The following is a 20,526-nucleotide window of genomic DNA, read 5'->3' on the forward strand; positions in this document are numbered from 1 at the left end:
TGCTAAGTTGTCGTTTCTGTGTCCCTACAGGAAGAGGGTCTGAATGATGTTCAGGAAATCATTAAGACAGAGAAGGCTTTTCCAGAACGCAGGCTCAGGGGAGTGCTGGAGGAGCTCAGCATGGGCTGCAGGCAAGCTACTCAACCATAAGATTTTGTTATGATCCTGCATCAAAACTGCCATTGTTAGTAGTGGTTAGCACTGACAGTGATTGTTACTCCTGAGACTGTAAAACTGCTGTCAGAGCAGATATAGTAAAGGCGTGAGTTCTAATTTGGCAGACGAGGCAAATTTCTATTGCCAGTTTGAAGGACTGCAATAAAATGGCAAGAACAAGTTGAGTTGTTCATCTACTTACTACATGAAAATCACTTCAATGGAGACTTTGTGTTTACTGTGATGGGTTTACAAAATTAATTGGTGAAAAATGGGCTAAAACATGTTTGATGTAAACCAGTTTAGCATCTAAATGTTTCTCACTTAAGAATGCTGATGTTTGCCGTCTTTATCAGCCGCTCAGAGGCTGCTGAGGATAGCAACTCACAACAATGAACCTTCTGTACAACAGTCATTATGGTCATCATAGTAGTAGAAACTGTTGGTTGTGTCTTTACACGTATTTGTCCCTCTTTCTATGTTTTTATGGCTTTTCTTTTCAGCCGGTTTGTGACTCTGGCAAACAAGGATGTGAACCAGGCAGGCAGAACCAAACTGGATCGGGAAAGGCTGAAGTCCTGCATGAGAGAGATGGTACGTTGCGTTTAATGATTCACTCCTATAAGTGAATAGTGAGGCTGGAGCCTATCCCAGCAGTCATTGAGTGAAAGGCTGGGCAGTGCAGCGCAGGTTGCCAGTCCATTACAGGATTCAGGCAGAGACTGTAAACTGAATTGTTTCCTTACTTTTGCATTGTTTAGTCATTTTGGCAGACACTTTTACCCAACGGGGCGTACACACGAGATTTGAATGCAATACAAGCAAAGATGAACCCAAGGTACTCCTGTGGACAAGCAGTGCAATTTAGACACTTCCCCCTCCCTGACTCTTTGAAAGCTCTCCCTTATCTCCCAGAGGACATTTTGTAGCATGGGAGTCATTTTGAAATTTTAATATGTCCTCCTCCGTCAGACATGAGACGGGTCCTGTTAGCTGGGGGGGCAAACTGAGTTGGCCAGGCTGAGAGAATTGTTTACTTATGGCAGATACTTTATCAGTAAAGATGCAGGCTAAGGTGTCCGCAGCGTAGTGGAGGAGGTGGAGAGTTTAGAAGGGTATCAAAAGGTGAAAATAGCTTTCGAGCTTCAGTGATGCTACTGACTTTGTTCAGTATCAGTGGGATCTCTGGTTTAATGCCACTTAGTGTCAGCCGATCTGAGGGTTGCTCAAGAGAACATAAAGGCCATGCAAGAGAATTGAAGTTGCAAGAAGGTTTTTGACATTGTTACGTTTCCTTTATACATTTAGTTGAATTGAATGTGTTTGCATTTGTTTGTGTATTGGTGAGCTTTATTTCATATGCCCTCGTCCTGCAGGACAGCATGTGCCAGCAGGCCAAACAGATTCGGACCCAGGTGAAGAGGAACACAGTCAGAGACAAACTCAAACTGGTACAAAACTTCCTTCAGAGGCTGCGGTTCCTTGCAGACGAGGTAAATACTTAGACGTGTGAGTGCTTAAGAACTTTTGACTGTGCTGTAATTAGTCATCATTACTTGAAGAAAGTGAGAAAGAGTGTTATCTTCTTAGTTCTATGAATATATTTGATGCTGTATTTGTCCCCAGCTCTGAGGATCTCGGTGTGTTCAAGTTGTGAGGTCCAAAACACCTTAGTTAATGTTACAACAATCTATAGTTGTGAGAGAAGTGGCTGAAATCTACAGTAGCAATTTGTACACAAGATAATCATGATCGATGTTATTGATAATCTTCTCCAGCCACAGCACAGCATCCCTGATGTTTTCATCTGGATGATGGGCAACAACAAGCGCATCGCCTACGCTCGGATTCCCTCCAAAGACATCCTGCACTCCATAGTGGACGAAGAGACGGGCAAAGACTGTGGCAAAGTCAAAGCTGTCTTCCTCAAGGTGCAAACAGCTCTTCCTCATCTCTCCTGTTAAACGGTGTTCAGATTGTCACGTAAAAAAAAACTTTGGATTTTCAATGTCCTTACTCTCATAAGCAATCATGCAGGTACGAGCTAATTATTCTTCCCACCAATTAAAACTTTGAAACTGACTCCAGGGCAATTAAATTTAGGATAAAACCAAGAAAATTAAAGCAGGCATGGGTTTTGAAACCATAGCGATAAGTGAAGTTAGACTTTAACGAGGCGATAAGCTCCAGTTTTAGTCTTGCTGCTCAGCCTTTATCAGATTTATTGTTGCCATCAATGAGTGATTGACTGAGAGGTTAATGATGAGTGTGAGCATAACAGATAAAATGCTCAACATGACTCCACATGATTGAAATTACACCTCAGTAGTAAAAATCAAAATCTATCACAGTGATAATAATAAATCTCAACTCTGCAAAGACATGTGGCAGCATTTGGTCCAAAGTGGCAACAAAATAAGAAAGGGTACAGTTGAATGATACAACCTAGAAATAAAAAGGATAAAGTGAATATGTATTTCTCACTGTGTCTGCAGCTGCCTGGTAAGAAGGGCTTCGGCCCCGCAGGCTGGACGGTCCAGGCTAAGCTGGAGTTGTATCTGTGGCTCGGCCTAAACAAACAGAGGAAGGACTTCATCAGCGGTCTGCCTAATGGCTTTGAGGAGATCAAAGCTGCCAGAATGTGTCCCGGCATCCAGTCTGTCCCTCCTGTCAGCCTCGTCTACAACAGTAAGACACAACAACACAAAACATGTGACTCTGAGGGGAAATCAACACATAGCATCTGTAGCTAGCAAACGACTTGGCAGGCAACGTGCTTATTGACTCCAGATATGACTGCAACTGGAGGATTACTACTTACTGCTGAAACATTTGCTGTTGGAGTGCTTTGAGGAATTAAAACACTTTTTTACAACAAGCAGTTAACTGTAGAATTTATAGTCCGTAGTTTGTTTTGTTTTTGTCATCCATTCACAGGCTTTTTTTCAAGACTTTGTTCTTACATTGAACACAACACAACACGCACACACATTCACTTTACTGCTCCATACTTGTTCTGTGTCCCCATTATTTATACAGTTTAGGAAGAAGGACTTTTGCACCACATTCTTGGAATGTATCCCAACTGATTTCCACTTGGAAAAACCTGATCAACTGTAAACTATTGCAGGTTATTTTTGTATATATTTTGATATTTTATTTTCTCTACCTTGGGACATTGTGTTTCAAAAAAACGTGTTAAAAAGAAGTAAGAATTTCTTACAGATTTCAATGAAGATTTGTAGATAATTGGGATTTACAGAAAGAAGAAATGACCTAAGAAGATGGTGATCAAATGTGGATCATTGCAAAACAGGGCATTTGTCATAATTTTCTGTTTCTCAAAGCCTTAATTGATGTGGTTCATCCGTGTGTATTCCACTTCTCTCAGAGGTAAGAGAACTGTTGGGATTTAGCCTTTACCACTCCTATTAAGGCTATGATGAAGATTGTGTTTTCGCTCCCGTCATGCTTTAGTCAATAAATTCTTAAAGGTCATCATTGAAGCATGGGACCATTACTGGGGGGCCGTTCAGCCTTGGCAGAGGCCTGCATCAAATTGTGTTGCTCTTACTTGATGCTGCTTTTGTCGGCTATTTTGTTTTTAAATAAAACAGCTCATGCTGCTGTATTTGCCAGAGGTCTGTCATGGAAAGGAGTAATGATGAAGAGTTAAATGTAAAATCAATTAGTTTGATAACAAATATATGGCTTTCACTCGTTTGAATTCTATTGACTGCTATTAATCTTTCATTTTAACTTTTATATACACTCAGTGGTCACTTTATTAGATACAACTGTATAATCCACGTGTCGTTGACTGTGTGTGTGTGTGTGTGTGTGTGTGTGTGTGTGTGTGTGTGTGTGTGTGTGTGTGTGTGTGTGTGTGTGTGTGTGTGTGTGTGTGTGTGTAAAACAGTGAAGCAGGTATTTCAGCTGAGAGCACACATGTACCAGGCCCGCAGTCTGTTTGCAGCTGACAATAGTGGGCTTTCAGATCCCTTTGCCAGGGTCTTCTTCTCCACGCACAGCCAGGTTACAGAGGTAAGAAAGAAAAAAAAGGAGTCCTGTGAATGTGTGTATGTGCATACAAAATAGAGAGAGACAACCAGAGAGTAAACAACATGGACCTCAAAGTGAGCTGGGATCATGTAGCAACTGTATGTCTGAATGACGGTGTTGTTTTAGAAGGTGTTACTCTGCAGGTGATGGATGCTAAGCCAAGAATTATGAAGTATGAAAACTGACCAGTAATTGTAACTCTGTGCAGGGACGCATTTTGTCAATGGCATCCAGATCCAAGGCTGCTCCTGATCTTTTAAAACAATTCCTTTACATTACAAGAGTTTCCACGTTATTTCTTGTGTTTTCTGAGGTTTATTCTCAATACTCCAGGTTTTCTTCTTTCAAAAACGTAATCGTCAGTTTAATTCTCGTGATGTTTCCTTTGCTGACGGCACAATAGGCTGGCCCGGGGCTTGCCTGTATGAAAGGCCAGAATATACCTCATGAGAAGCCCAACTTTCAAAGAGAACAGAGATCTAGTGAGACTCAAGAGATTCAGCCTCTTCTGCCCTTCGTTTAGAGCCCACATGGCAAACTTTTGCCCTTTCTACACTTGATGCTGGCCCCTGGTTGTAATTGGCAAAATATCACATTGCTTGTTGAGCTCTCCCACTGGCAAAGCAAGTCATGCGATATTTGGGCCAATTATCGCTCGGGGCAGAGGTATCAGAACTATAAAAGACATCAAACTGTTCTCCACGACTAAATCTTCAGTGCTATTCTAGGACGTGTTCACTGGCTTGTATTTTTTGTCCTTTTATCTCTTTTATGAAGCATACTGGGGCCTTAAGGCAGCCTTGTGCACTACAGTAAAATAATCATACTATTAAAACAAAACAAATCTTGTCAAGGCTCGTTAGGTCTTGGTGGCGATATGCATCCTAACAAGGGTCTTTGCAGTATTGATTCCGTATAACCATGTGTTGCTGCAGGTCCTCAGCGAGACTCTGTGTCCTACGTGGGACCAGCTGCTGGTGTTCGATGATGTGGAGCTGTTCGGGGAGGCCAGTGAGCTGAGAGACGACCCACCGATCATTGTAGTGGAAATCTATGACCAGGACACCGTGGTAGGCTTCCACTCTACACAAACAAACGATTGTGTACATTTATTCATAGAGGGATTGATTGATAGATTAATGGATGCCAATGGTTTGTGATGACAAAACTAACTGTGCTTATGCTTGTCCATCCTCCATGTTCTGTGTTTATGTCCCCCCTGTCTCACCTAACCACCTTGTTTCGAAAAACTCTGGCTTTGATCATATTAACTAGAGACTGAGATCAAAGGTACCATAACTCTGCTGAATTAGTTCCATTGGTTACAGTACTAGTGGTGGTGTTTACGTTTTACTACGTAACTATTTGAAGTCAATTTTGTAATTTTACTCTAAGTAGAATTTATCTGCTTTACCAAATAAGACTGCAGATTTTGTTTTGTGAAAGTCTGAACATTGGATTCAATGAAAACAACATTGCAGAATTGTCTTAAGACAGCAGAGGTTTAAACTCCATAGTTGTTCCACTCTTAATTACACCCAGTCCACTTGAACCTATACTGACGCCAAGTGGCTGCCATCGAAACTGCATCATCCTCACCCATGTCTAACTCCCTTCCATTTTCGCCCTCGACTGTTTTGACTGCCTGGTATCATGATGTGATGTTCAGGGTAAGGCAGAGTTCATAGGCCGGACGTTTGCAAAGCCGACCATCAAGATGTGTGACGAGCACTACGGCCCTCCCAGGTTTCCGCCACAGCTGGAGTATTACCAGATCTACAGAGGGAACTGCTGTGCCGGGGAGCTGCTGGCTGCCTTTGAGCTGCTTCAGGTAAGATCAGGAATGCAAACAGATGTATGCATATATATGCAATTGTATAAATAGAGATGGGGGAGAAAAGAGAATGGAAAAGTGGAGAAACATCACATGGTTTCATACAGTTACACTGCAAGATGTCATTAAAGCATTTACCCTGCCATGCTCATAAACATCACTGCTCGTGCTGCTGGGTTGGAGCTGGTGCAGGTCTACTATAGGTTGAAGAGACTTGCCTTACAGGAAAGGGTCATTGTCAATCAGTCAAGTCAATAAAAATGATTGTGAATGGTCATCTTTATCCTCAGATGAAACACTTCTATATTGATGGTAGTTGTCTCTTCTAGAATGACAATAACTCATCCATAGGGATTGAGGGGTCAGTGAATGCTTTGATTTGAGAATGAAAAGTCCAGTTGAACACTTATGGGATATTCGGACCAAGGCCATTGTCATCCAAACTCCACATCTTTTGGAAGAATGGAGTCCAATCCCTCCTTTCAAAGAACTCTACGACACTTCTTTGTTTTTTCCCTTTAATTTTTCACCCATCTATACATTCGCTGTATGCAACAGGATACTCTTAGACTTACTCTTCCTACAGCATATTATCTGTTTTCACAACCTGCACTGCTCTTTCATATTTTGCCCCGTCTGTTCACCACATCATCACATTCTTCTTAAATTGTGCTACATACTCATAACCAATTTCTCTCTCACTCTAGCCTTGATGAAGTGTGCCACATTCCTATTATCTCCCTTCCAATTCACCTTCCTTATTCAGTGGAATATCCATTTCTTGTCTCTTTCTTTCCCTCCTGCACCTCCTCCTGATGCCTTCAGATACCTTTCGATGGCGAGGAGATGAGGCGGGCTCTGATTGCTGTCCATAACTTTGCTGTTCCTCAAATAAAGGTGCTCTTTCCGCCCTGTCTTCCCATTCCTCTCTGCTCTGTGTTCAGTCTTACTCTTTGGTCCACAGTGTACGCGTTGACTTTGTCCTTTCAACATGGCATTAACACCTGCTTTCTCTGCACTTCTATAAACGTGGTCATACTTGGCAAAGAACGACTCAATACAAATGTTGTAACTGTAGGAAACACCTGGAATGCTGTCTTTAGAACAATACCAAAGTCTATTTTGTGTGCCTGGACTGTTTTGAAATATTAAATTCTCCTCTCTCATCCTTGCTTAGATTGGTCAAGGAGGAAGGGCCGACCTTCCTCCCATCGAAGGGCCAACAGACTCCGAGCGTGGACCTATTCTCCCTGTGCCCCTTGGCATCCGGCCTGTCCTGAGTCGTTACCGCATAGAGGTGAGATTTGAATCACCTGCTGTGAATGCGGAACTCCAGAACACCCCTTCACTGCATTCGCTTTTTCTCAGGTTTTGTTTTGGGGCTTGAGGGACCTAAAGAGGATCAACCTGGCCCAGGTGGATCGGCCCCGCGTGGACATAGAGTGTGCAGGCAAAGGTGTGCAGTCTGCTCTTATCCAGAACTACAAGAAGAACCCAAACTTTAGCACGCTGGTCAAATGGTTTGAGGTGGTAAGTATAACTATCCAGATGTCTTTTAGGCAAATAAGAAACTTTTGAGTTGATGACGCATCTGGTCACCATCAAACTCTGAGAGGAAGCCAAAAGTGCAGAATTGAACCCAGGACCTTCATGCTGTGTGGGAGCTTGGCTTTGGAAAATTTACAATCTGCTTTTACTACTCTTACCACAAATTTCAGCTGATGAAACAAAATTAATCAAAATACATGCCTCATGTTTTAAAGTCTACAAATAGAAGTTCAAATCATACATTTGTGTAAATTGTTCAAATGTGTGTGCCTTAGGACCTACCTGAGAATGAGCTCCTCCACCCTCCCCTCAACATCCGGGTGGTGGACTGCAGGGCGTTTGGTCGCTACATCTTGGTGGGTTCCCACGCCGTCACCAGCCTGAGGCGCTTCATCTTCAGTGCTCCGGACAAGACCTCCAGCAAGTGGGCCACAGCAGGTGCTAACTCATCTGAAGGGAATTACTATGTCGTCAGTGTGAGACAGTTTCAGTCTCTCTTTCTCTCTCAGTCTCTCTCTCTCGCAGTGTTTCTGTTGTTCAGTGAACAATAATTGAGTTAAACAACTATGTTCCATGTAGCTCATTGTATATCTGAGGAAATAGACATCACTGAAACTGAATTACCTTTTTGTTGATTGATGCAGTTCATTAACGCCCTAGGCTACAATCAACCAATTATATTACAATGAATTATTTTTTATCAACTTCAAAATGATGCAAAGGAAAATCTGTTACCCTTCATCATGTTGTAATGTTGCCCGAGTTTCTAACAGAGTTCCAAGCACAGCAGATTTCTGGGTAACATAAGGCGCCAAATCAAAATCAAAGCTTACCAGGTATCCAGGTGTCGCCTTTAACTTGTCTGGAGTGCCAGTTTGATGCAGTCTGCAGACCCTGGAATATAATGATATCTACTAAAATATGTCAGCTATGAGACTGTTCAGTCAAAAGAAATCAAACATAGAAATAAATACAAACAGCGATCCAGGTCGGCTCGTTCAAGTATGAACCGTCCTTCCTTACTGACTTTGCTGATTTCTCTGCTTGCTCTGTGTCCTGCATCATTTCTCCTGAACGCTTCCTGCATTCATGTCAATCTCTTGCGTTTATCTGTCTTCCATGTGTCCTGTCCTCTTTGTCTACCATTTCCCTCTCACTTGCATGTCCTTGGATGTCCTGTCTTCTCCCACCGCCTGCTCTGCCTGTTGCCTGCCGTCTTCCTTTGGTGTCACTCCAGCTAAGCTGATGAATGGCTACATGGCCCTTGCCAATGGAGGCTCTCAGTCTCGCTCCTCACCCAGCCTTTCCTCCCGCACCCCGCCCCACCCCTTCTCTCACCCCGCAGGTGACATCATCGTCAACATGGACGCAGAACCTTCAGTCCGAAAGATGGACACAGTTGTGAAGTTAGACGCTGTAAGCTTTTCTTTGCTTTGGTGTGCAGTATGTGCATGCACGGTCAAACATTGCCTGCTAATTTCTATACAGTAGTGTAAAGGCCGATATGGAAATGGAAAGAGGAAGGTGGAAAGAGTGGAGGTGAATTCATTAACCCAAGATGGCCGCTTAACGTATTATTGCCTGTCTTAGTGTTAAGTTGTCCATGCAATTTTGCTTTCCGTTGAATTTGGCTGTATTTTTCATTTAATTAGTGGCACTGTAAAGGACATGCTCCCACCAAAAACAGTAAGGGTGATGACTTATTTCAAACAGCGTCAAGTGATGATCCTGATATTCTTTTGATTTGAAGAATTTTTCAGAAGGAAGTAGAAAACTGGAAAACTTCTTGGATTAAGGATTTCAATTTAGATTTGTTTTATGTAAAAACAATGTTCAATGATTTGTTTCTTGATGTTCTTCCCTCAAAATGTTTGAAATAGAAATAATTCAGGCTTTGAAGATATTCGAAAGCCAAGAGTTGTTGGGTGGCAAAACAAAAAACCATATTCAGCGTAAAGTAAAAATTGCAAAAATATTTGTTAACGTTGGAAAGTGCTGTTGTGTGCATGTGCTGCTTATGTGTGCGTCAGCCCTTGTGTGTATTAACCCATGTGTTGTTTTAATGTAATGCCCCTACCAAAGACATCTGATGCAGTTGTAAAAGTGGACATGGTGAGTAATCGTTCCTATAGAAATTTGGCAATGACAATGGGATCCTGTGTGTTCTGCTGTGCCTCATTCTGGATTTAAAAGTAGGAGGAAATTTCCTGTGAATCACTTTAGCTCCCGATTGTTTTAACAGAATGAGGAAGAGCATGATAAAAAGAAGAAGAAGAAGAAAAACAAGGGAGTTGTGGAAGAAGATGAGGAGCCAGATGAGAGGATGCTGGACTGGTGGTCCAAATATTTTGCATCAATAGAGACTCTGAAAGAGGTGTGTCACTCTATTCTGTTCTGCTCTGCTCTAGGCTTTGTGGTTTCATGGTGTATCTTTGCACTTCTATGTAAGTGAGAATAAAAACGCCTTGCCAGAATCATTAGCAGGATGTAAATATAGAATGTTTGCTTGGTTTTACAGACCCTGAAAGCCCAGGAGGCAGCTCAGGCTGAGGCAGAGGAGAGGGAGGATCTGGAGATAGCAGCAGAGGGAGCAGGTATGGAACACTCATAAATCAGTTTGGCTGAGGGAAGGAGTAGAAGATCATATATCATATCGTATCATATCATAGTCCATATGTCACATCAAATCATATCACCTCTCCACATTCTACATGAAAGTTGGCTGAATCTGCATCAAGCATCTTTACTTATATCCATATCCCTCTTACTTTCAAAAGGCATATACAGTAGCATTGATCTCTAACCTGTGACATTATGATTTGATTGATTATAACTGCTTTCAGGCCGTTTAAAGCTTAAGTAACAACATTTGTCTGCATCTCCCGCATGGATCCAGGATGACCCATTCTCTTAATAACCGGGCTTGTCAACTTTCATGTTCATTGACGTGTGGAGTGCTGTGTCCAACCTTCCCCCCTCTTCTCCATGATTCCACTCCTGCTGTGCTCCACCTCCACTCACCTCCCCATCAGATATCAAACCTGATGACCTTCCTGTGAAAGGCTGCAAGACCAAGGAGAAGAGTAAGAAGGGCTCAAAGGACAAGAAGAAGGTTCAAGCTGGAGATGGGGCTGAGAAACGGCCTGTGAAGCCAAAAGTAGATGAGATGTTGGTGAGTAGACAAGGACGTACAGACACAAATTGATAAGCACGCAAGTATGCATGCATGTGCAAAACACTGTGTTGTTGTTTCCCACTCTGTACAGGTATACAACAAGGAGCTGGAGGGTGAGTATGGCAACTTTGAGGACTGGCTCCATACTTTTAACCTGTACAGAGGGAAGGCTGGCGACGATGACGAAAATGTTCTGGATGATGACAGAATTGTTGGCAGATTCAAGGTGGAACATTACTGAATAACATTGTGATACCTAACACTCTTTGGTAAGAATTACATTTATAACACCACTGTTTTTTTTGTGTCTACAGGGATCTTTGTGTATGTACAAGCTGCCTCTGTCGGAGGAGATCACAAGAGAGGCGGGATTTGATCCTAATATGGGAATGTTCCAGAGCATTCCACATAACGATCCAATCAATGTCCTCGTTCGCGTCTATGTGGTCAGGGTGCGTCAAGTGCTCATCGCAGATAATAATCTTAATACCAGAAATCTCTATTTTGTCATTTTTAATGTTATTGATTTGGTCCGCTCCAGGCTACAGAGCTCCATCCTGCTGATATCAATGGGAAGGCAGATCCTTATGTTGTCATCAAGCTGGGCAGGTCAGAGGTCAAAGATAAAGAGAACTATATCTCAAAACAGCTCAATCCTGTATTTGGCAAGTGAGTTAAAAGAAAGCAACACCTTTGTTTTATTTCCTCTTTCTTTAAAAACCTTTGTCTCTAACTGTGACTGGCTGGTACAAAGTGCTGCAGTGTTGTGAGAAGGAATGAATGAATGTTTCCGCACTCTCATCATACCGTCCACCTGTCTATTTTCAGATCATTTGACATTGAGGCGACTTTCCCCATGGAGTCCATGCTGACGGTGTCAGTCTATGACTGGGACCTGGTCGGCACGGATGACCTAATAGGAGAAACAAAGATCGACTTGGAGAATCGTTTCTACAGCAAATACAGAGCCACCTGTGGCATTTCCTCCAACTACTCTGTGTGAGCGTTTACATCACATTACACGTGCATAAGAGAGAATTGGAAAATTAATGTGTGTACCATGTTTAACCCTCTGCATTCTTAAGTTAGTTTGGCAATTTTACTGCCTTTGTTTTTGTGGCAATAGTTTTTTGAAATGTACTCATAGTCCAAACATAAATATTTTATACTACCAATCATCAGAATCAAAGGCATGTTGCGCCCACTTGTGAAAATCAGAAACGGAAATGGAAGCACAGGACTGTTGTTGGTTTGATGAAATCTTTGCCTTCTGTTCATGGTAGCCATGGATACAATGTATGGCGGGACCCTCTGAAGCCCAGCCAGATCCTGACCAAGCTGTGTAAGGATGGGAAGGTAGATGGACCTCATTATGGACCTGGAGGCAAAGTCAAGGTGGCAAACCGCATCTTCTTGGGCTCTACAGACATTGAAGATGAAAATGGTATGACTGCATGTCAACTGTATGAATGGTCCTACATCTGACATTTTAAACATTGATATTTCACTTTCCATGCCTTTACCTACCTTTAACGGCTTGTTGAAATGGACTAAGGAAATCAAACAAATCCCGGAAGTGTTTGGGGAAACTGTTAGCATGATATGAACTACTCTAGTTCTGAAACCAACCATTAGGCAATTGACTGGTTTAGAAACAATGAGGAGATGTTCTGATATATTTTGGGTAGCTTGAAAATTTTAAAGGTGTTTGGATATCAACCATTTAATGCTTTGCTTACTATTCTCTTTCCCTATGTATATTTTATCTATTTTTTATATCTTTGCAATCCGCCTCTCTGAAGGTCTAAAGAGACAGACTGAAGAGCATCTGGCCCTGACAGTGCTGAAACACTGGGATGAGATCCCGAGAGTGGGCTGCAAGCTCGTCCCTGAACATGTGGAAACCAGACCTCTGCTGAACCCTGACAAACCCGGCATCGAACAGGTAAGAAGAAAGACCGGAAGGCATTTAGAGGCATGAAACAGACTGGAGTCACAGGTACGGTATATTGAATGATGTCCTCTGTGAATCCACAGGGTCGTCTCGAGATGTGGGTGGATATGTTTCCTATGGACATGCCTGCTCCTGGACCTGCCATTGACACATCGCCACGGAAACCAAAGAGGTAGGCCCTGGTTGGAGCTAGTAAGACAGATCTTGCAAATCTTCAATGTAACCTTTTCTAGTCCCAAGAAATGTATCGCTGTTTATACCATAAATAGTGTCTAAAGTTCTTCAGTTTTGCCAACAGAGTTCATAGTTTTAACCCCAGGTTAAATTATGGTGAGTGTGTCTAGTTAGCTCTCTTATTAATGTCAGATATGAGTCCAACTCTGTGTGTGTGTTCCTTCCTCCCATGCCACCAGATATGAGCTCAGGGTGATTATTTGGAATACAGACGAAGTAATACTGGAAGACGATGATTACTTCACTGGGGAAAAGTCCAGTGACATATTTGTCAGGGGGTAGGTACAGAGGGATGCGGCTTCCACGCCTCATCCCGTGGGTGTGAGAAGTTGCGTGCTGCGTGTTTTTTTTGCTGTTAATCATTTTTGTTTTGTTTCCATTTTTCTGTGTGCGTGTTTTTGTCGTTTGTTCTGTGTTTCTGTCTGTGGCGTGTCTGCTGTCTGTCGTCTTCTCTCTCTTCTCTGGTCAATGCTCTGCTGTGGTCTAGCTTTGAGCTTCGTGTTATTATTTGGAACACTGATGACGTAATTCTAGAGGACGATGCTTTCATGACAGGAGAGAAGATGTCTGACATCTATGTCAGGGGGTAAACACACGAATCCATCGCATGGCTCGTCTAACTCCTCCTCCTGAATCCTTCATTGCTTTATCCCGTCCCTGTCTCTGCTACACACCCAGCATGTGACCTCCCTTGTCTGACCCTCGCCCATGAGCATGCTGTAAACTAATGGCATTAGAAAAATGCATCCAGTGAGGATCACACCACATATACTAGTTTTTGAGTATGATTTCAGCTTTCCTTGCACAGCCCAAAACACTGAAATGGCATTCAAACAGGTATAAGGCTAGGGTATTACTCAATATTAACTATTAATATGTGTGTGCATGATGGCTGTCATGCGTAGAATTGATGCTCCATGTTTGCTAAATGCATTATCGACAAATATCATGGGAGCAGTTAATGTTAGCATTTGTTACATCAACAGGGCATCGATAGTGGCAACCAAAAAATAGAAAAGACACTGACTGAGCATGTTCATTGTCACCCAGGTTGCCTGGCTGGTGGTCAAAGGTTTTAGCAGTCCTCAGAGCCTGGTATTATTCAGCACATTTGAGCCGCTGTTTTGAGTCCACCAGAATCCTACTTCTCACTACATAACAGCATTTACGCGTAACCAGAACCTCTGCCATTGATTGTGAGCCCCCAGACATTAAAAACACAGCCACAAATTGTGACAGTCTATGAACGCAACACCACAGCTCCACATGGCTTACTGCCATGATTAACAAACCAAATGACATAGCAAATTACACACACTCCACATTTCAGGCAGATACACCACAATGCAAGCATTTTGGAGCTGAGGAGGAACAGATTATGTCCACAATTATCTCAACAATAAGCCCTAAAACTATATCTTACCTGGTGAGATTTTCACCCATCTGCAGTGCATTTGCAATGAATTGAGTAAAGGACCTCCTTATTGTCCTGTCGTCCTCTTCCTCTAAATCAGAGTACATAGTTTAATTAGTTTTACTTATTTCTGACCAACAACTATTTTTTGCACAATGCTCCCTGAGTGTTGCCATCTTTGTTTAGACAGAATTGGCTTTTAAGGTGTTTCAGAGCTGACCAGGGATGATTTATATTTCGGCCCTCACGTTGCCCCATAGTTATGTGGTATATGAGCAAACAGGAGAGAGCATTTAGTCAGCCTGTGTGTCAAAATGAGAGACAATAGATGTGGAGTGTCTGCTGAAGTTATTGTTTGTCAAGGCTTCTTAAACAAGAAAGTACTTTAATATCCTAATACTTAAATAATCTGGCAATAAAGTGATTTGTTTTCTTCAAAATGTAACAATTTCATTCCCTAAATCTCTCCTTACTTTTGGCCCTAATACAGAATTGTATTTAACACAAATGTGGGCTACACGTTGATGGCAGGGGTTAATAAGTTTTGTGGTTTGGTCCTGTATTGCAGGTGCTACTTTAAATGAAGACTTTTGAGACATTTGACTCCAACAACAGCTTCTTGCATGGAAGTATAAGACAAGAATGTGCATGTCTCAACATTATCATTTGGCTTTGAAGCAATAATACTCAATTACATATCTGAATCCTACTCAGGCAAATTATACTGATGTCATTGTTTTGCGGAGACTTCTCTCAATCCTGCACCAAACTCACATCCATCAGTTTATACCGCTCACTTGGTGTCACTTTAGGGTTTCTCTGTAGCAAACAGGATCCCATGCTCAAAACAACCCCATGTACCTTATACAATGAGTGGGTCTAATGGTTCTGGGTCACTTGGCAAACTAGGCAAGTTCACCCATGATGACGCCCAAAACAGCCTACACTCACAGCAACGTTTGAAAGGATCAGGCAAGAATTGTGGTGGAAGTGCGTGAGTGGGTGTGTGCACCATTTCCTGCTTGTCTTTTAGGCAGCTGCCAATAATTTCTGTGCCTAAACCACCCACCCACCTACAGGATGGGTGGTTAAGTAGTTTAGAATAATACATAACAAAAGAATAAATGCAACAATTTGACTTTTGCAGTTTCAATTTGTTTAAATAATAACCTTTGAACTTAAGGACATCTTCATTTGGGGTTGTTTCAGATGGATCCAGTGTTTAGATAGTGTTGATGTCCGTCTCTATGGTTATGGCTTTACCTTTATAGCTGTGCCTCCGTGTGCTTTCTCACTGCAGCCTTAATCCCGACCTTGGTCTGAACTTGGTCAGCTTACCTATTCCACATTTTGAGTTTTTATGTTTTAAGAACTGAAAAAAATGCAGCTTCCCTCTCACTCCTCCTGACTAAAGAAAGCCAGCCTCACTCACCTGTTAATGAAAGAGCTCCATTAAGAATTTGATCCGCTGCTTTTCACCACCAACCTACCTGCATAATGACACGAAGGACTTTTATTAAGAGACTTTAATAGTATCATGTCTGCAAGCTTTGTGTATGCACGGCTTTGGAAATAGGATGAGCCTCCAGCAAAACCTATTTTAATGTTGTCTTACAAGAACCAGTATAACAACACCATACACGTATTAATCTGAATGGCTAATATGTGTTTTGATTTTGACTGATCTTTGAAGCATCATACACTCACCTCCTGTGTGATCATAATGAATTGGATTGATTGCTCATCGAACATGGCTGGAATCCTCACCAAAGTCACAATAACACACATCTAATAACAGCCATCTATGACTATCACAGAAATACAGACTGAAGAGGATCATGAGGTTTGGGGGCTACTGTTGCCAGTTCAGGGCCTGGACAGCTTCACATCACAGTGAGACCAGTAGAGTCCAAAACTATCTGATGAATTCCTGACTACTGCAAGAGCAAGAGAAACCAGAACATGAGCTGGCAATGACAACAGTAGCAGTGTATACACACACCTGCTAGCAATCATAACAAGCAACTACAACTTAGGTTTTGATATTGATGTTTCTTTGGTCGCACATGTTGAATCCACTCAAACATACCTGAAGAACCTTTTACAGGTGCCGTCAAAGATCACAGGAGGTGTTTGTATGATGCCAAACAGATTTTGCATTGTTTATCACTTTAAATCGGCCGTAATTACACTACATTGAAGTACACCAAAATTACAAACAACTGCAATTTGCTTCATACAACGCCAGAAAAGTGCATGACTAACATCCTCAATTGAGAAACACAATACATCCGCTCATCTCACCAAACTATGGCCGCTAAGGTCAACCTAACTGTTATGTCTGTGATCCTGCACCGGCTGGGTTCCTGACTGTCTGTCCTCTTCGACCAGGTGGCTGAAAGGTCAGCAGGAGGACAAGCAAGACACAGATGTCCACTACCATTCCCTTACTGGTGAGGGTAACTTCAATTGGCGCTTTGTCTACCCCTTTGATTACCTTATGGCTGAGGAGAAGATCGTCATCTCCAAGAAGGAGTCAATGTTTTCCTGGGACGAGACGGAGTACAAGATTCCTCCTCGCCTCACCATGCAGGTGTGGGATGCTGATCACTTCTCTGCCGATGACTTCCTAGGTGAGGACTGAAGGGAAAGGGAAAGGGAGCTTGTTCTTGGATTTAAGTTTCCGTTAGAACTTATTTTTTGTTCTTCTCTGCTTCCAGGTGCAATTGAGCTCGACTTAAACCGCTTCCCTCGCGGCGCCAAGACGGCCAAGCAGTGTTCCCTTGGCATGATCCGAAATCAGCAGGAGCTTCCCACCATTTCTATCTTTAAACAAAAGAGGGTCAAGGGCTGGTGGCCATTTGTAGCCCGTGATGAGAACGATGAGATGGAGCTCACGGTAAGACGGACAGATATGAATTCTGCACGTTCTCAAGAAGTAACGCTATCATACTATACCACCAAGAAATGGAGTTAAGCGCCTGTGCATCTCAATAGCTGCTGCTGTATATCTTGATGATGTCATTAAATACATCACTGTCTTTGCAGGGTAAAGTGGAAGCTGAGCTGCATCTATTGACAACAGAAGAGGCAGAAAAAAGTCCTGTTGGTCTGGGAAGAAATGAGCCTGATCCACTGGAGAAACCAAAGTAAGATGCTGACGTAAACACTGATAATACACACACACACACACACACACACACACACACACACACACACACACTTGCAAAAAGCAGTGAAGACGTCTGCGATTGCATGAAATCTGATCTTTTTGACCCTGGCACATTGTTTCGCGCTCGTTTCTCCTCCTACCACCTCTTCAACTGTCTCCCTCTGTCCCTCTCCTCCCGTTGTCCCTACCCTTTCCCTTTTTTCATGTAACCTTTTTCGTCTTACCCTCCTACCTGTTCTTGCCCACTCCTGCATGTTCTCCCCTCCCTCCCTATGTTCCTCCTTCCAAACAAAGTCGCCCGGACACCAGTCTCATGTGGTTCGTGAACCCTCTGAAGACCATTCGTTACTTCATCTGGCACAACTACCGCTGGCTCATCTTCAAGGCCCTGGGGCTGATGCTCCTGCTGCTCCTGCTGGGCCTCTTCCTCTACTCAATCCCTGGCTACCTGGTCAAGAAGATGCTGGGGGCCTGAGTCGCCGGTAGCATCTTGCCCCCTCCACTTCTTCTGCTTTCTCTACCTCGCTTATTATCCCAGTTTCCTGGGTTCTCCCAATCCCAACAGCACTTCCCGCGCCTACTTCCTACTGTTGGTCCATTTTCCCCCCATTAAGCTGTTTCTTTGTTTGTGTTTCTTTTTCTTATCAGTAGAACAGCCCAATATCTCATCTATATATTCCATATGTCCTTCACTGTGTCTTGTCTTAACCCCGTACACCAGCCAGTGTCTTTCTCCACTCCACCAAGTGCCATCACACCTCATATACGTCAACTGCTGTGGGGAATCATAGTGCATTGAGTGGTCAATCAATCATCATTCCATTTTTAACATTTTCATTGTACATATGTTAATTCTCTATGCCTCTGTCCTCTATGTGACAGATAATGTAAAGCGAGTGATGGTAGAAAAAACCCAGACAGGACAATCAGGCAGCTCAGCAGTCACTCCCCCCACAAGGTGTTATCATGTTTATTATACAGCTACTAACTAGAGCCATTATTAAGAGAGTAATTGACTGAAGAATGCTGCCATTGACCAATCACAGCTGCCCATTCCAGAGTGCAGTAAATGAAATGTTATTGAGTGAAGCTGGGTTGTGCTTGTTGTGATGATACCAGTGCATCATGCTTTACTAACCATCTCTCCCTCCTTCACTCCTTCCTGCCATTTCTCTCTCATCGTCATTGTATCATCTTTGCTCACCCTTCTTCACTCCTCCACCCATCTTTGTGCATTTCTCACTATATCCCTATTTCCCACCCCTACCCACCTACCACCCATCTCTCTCTGCGTCTAGCCGCCCAGACACCACCTTCCTGTGGTTCCTGAGCCCGCTGAAAGCAATCCGCTACCTGGTGTGCAATCGATACAAGTGGCTGATCATCAAGATTGTGCTGGCCCTGCTGCTGCTCATCATGCTGGGCCTCTTCCTCTACAGCATGCCAGGCTACCTTGTCAAGAAACTGCTGGGGGCCTAAATGGGTGCTGGGTAGGACATGACATGACGGGACGGGATGGGACGGTAGGCGGGTGGCGAGCTGGATGGATGGAAAGACGAATGGGTGAATAAGGGAGAAGTTCTACTTATCACGAGAAGGAGGGATTCCAAGGGATCCAGAGGAGAAGGCACAGCTGCTTTATTCCCTCCCATCTATTCTGGTCCTCCTGCCACATCAGCCCTCACAAGAGGCAGAAACCACCACAGGCTACGTTTACACTCCTTGATCCAGATTAGTTTTTTGGCTGTCAGACCTAACCTGACTAGAAACAATCATAGATACTAGTGTATCTACTTTCTGAACAAAAAAGGCACGTTGGAGTCAAACGACCATCTGATACAAATCCATTGGAATTGTATCAGATGACATTATCTGCACAGATGAGATTCACACATGTCCCCAGCAGTGTAAATGTAGCCTATAGGACTGTTCCCCTAGAAACAACAAACACTAACTGACTGGCCTGTTGCTCCTCCATCTAATCGACAGCAAGTAAAAGAAATAGTGACTTCAGTATGACAAACAAAATCCAAAAATGCCCCAAGAACATAAATAATCCATTTATGTGCTTAACTAATTTCCGACCCAAATACCAGATAGAACCGGAATTTAATTCTCTTGATTCATCCTTGGACCTACTAATTAATCATCAGTCACACAGTAACCCCATTATCAATACAAGTATCAATCTGACTGTACAGCTTTTAATGTATTTATTAACAGAAGTGTATTTTTAGGGTTACTGTGCATTCCCTCATCTTAAGAAACGGTGAGAGAAGTGAACTTATAATAGGATTTGGCGAGGCTGTTACTGAATTAGGGTAAATGAGGAACGACCGAACAATATTTTTAAATATTATAGCAATGTTCCGTCTTAGCTGCTGCAAGCTTTGCACACTTTAATAACAGCAACGAAGAAAAGAGCAGATGTCTATTTTCCTAATTTAAATTAAGGAGACGCAGAACAAGATGGATATGAAAGGAAATCAGCTGATGAGCTAAATTGGATGTGCTTTTTGTACGTCAAGTGAATGTGTGTTGTCGAACGTCTCCAATCTGTCGGATCAAAAGCGAGCATGACAGAACCGCTTTGAAATAGCATTTGCAAATGAATGGGAGCAGTGATGGTGTAAGGCAATACGTGGCACAGTTCAGCATTAAATGGCTTCTTTCAGAAACCCGCACTTAAACCCACAACCTACACTTGTGCTCACTGTCCATTGTCTCACACCTCACTCATGTAACACTTATAAATGAATGAAACTCATTATTTGCTGATATAGTTGGACCAGGTTTGATTAGATTGATTTTACACATCAAATTGTGCAATATTCCATACATGTAAACAACTCAATGACTAAATGATGGTGTGGTTGTAGAGGATGCTGCTCCAAGTCGAGGAAACTGACCATTATGACATCACAAAGGCTTTGGTGCTGTAAACACAACTGTGGGAGCCCGTACATCTTCTTTCTAC

General features: G+C 42.7%; 1 protein-coding gene across 1 annotated transcript in view; it reads left to right on the forward strand.

Annotated features, from left to right (window-relative positions):
- The window catches only part of otofa (otoferlin a), a 61,543-nt gene extending 41,502 nt beyond the window's left edge, over positions 1–20,041 (forward strand). Inside the window, exons 19-46 of the mRNA XM_076155129.1 lie at positions 31–131; positions 660–750; positions 1,533–1,649; positions 1,935–2,087; positions 2,652–2,844; positions 4,076–4,200; positions 5,154–5,288; positions 5,888–6,049; positions 7,230–7,349; positions 7,421–7,582; positions 7,876–8,038; positions 8,838–9,016; positions 9,683–9,712; positions 9,843–9,974; positions 10,119–10,194; positions 10,633–10,772; positions 10,867–11,001; positions 11,090–11,227; positions 11,317–11,444; positions 11,604–11,774; positions 12,059–12,219; positions 12,578–12,720; positions 12,813–12,901; positions 13,143–13,241; positions 16,769–17,010; positions 17,098–17,276; positions 17,426–17,526; positions 18,848–20,041. Of these exons, the coding sequence (XP_076011244.1) occupies positions 31–131; positions 660–750; positions 1,533–1,649; positions 1,935–2,087; positions 2,652–2,844; positions 4,076–4,200; positions 5,154–5,288; positions 5,888–6,049; positions 7,230–7,349; positions 7,421–7,582; positions 7,876–8,038; positions 8,838–9,016; positions 9,683–9,712; positions 9,843–9,974; positions 10,119–10,194; positions 10,633–10,772; positions 10,867–11,001; positions 11,090–11,227; positions 11,317–11,444; positions 11,604–11,774; positions 12,059–12,219; positions 12,578–12,720; positions 12,813–12,901; positions 13,143–13,241; positions 16,769–17,010; positions 17,098–17,276; positions 17,426–17,526; positions 18,848–19,028 (3,846 nt within the window). The 3' untranslated portion in view covers positions 19,029–20,041. The remainder of the gene's footprint in view (positions 1–30; positions 132–659; positions 751–1,532; positions 1,650–1,934; positions 2,088–2,651; positions 2,845–4,075; positions 4,201–5,153; positions 5,289–5,887; positions 6,050–7,229; positions 7,350–7,420; positions 7,583–7,875; positions 8,039–8,837; positions 9,017–9,682; positions 9,713–9,842; positions 9,975–10,118; positions 10,195–10,632; positions 10,773–10,866; positions 11,002–11,089; positions 11,228–11,316; positions 11,445–11,603; positions 11,775–12,058; positions 12,220–12,577; positions 12,721–12,812; positions 12,902–13,142; positions 13,242–16,768; positions 17,011–17,097; positions 17,277–17,425; positions 17,527–18,847) is intronic.
- The last annotated feature ends 485 nt before the right edge of the window (positions 20,042–20,526 follow it).

The sequence above is a fragment of the Genypterus blacodes genome, unplaced genomic scaffold, assembly GCF_046128005.1.
Source record: "Genypterus blacodes isolate CSIRO-AG114 ecotype Tasmania unplaced genomic scaffold, CSIRO-AGI_Gbla_v1 ptg000064l_1, whole genome shotgun sequence".
Taxonomy (NCBI): domain Eukaryota; kingdom Metazoa; phylum Chordata; class Actinopteri; order Ophidiiformes; family Ophidiidae; genus Genypterus; species Genypterus blacodes.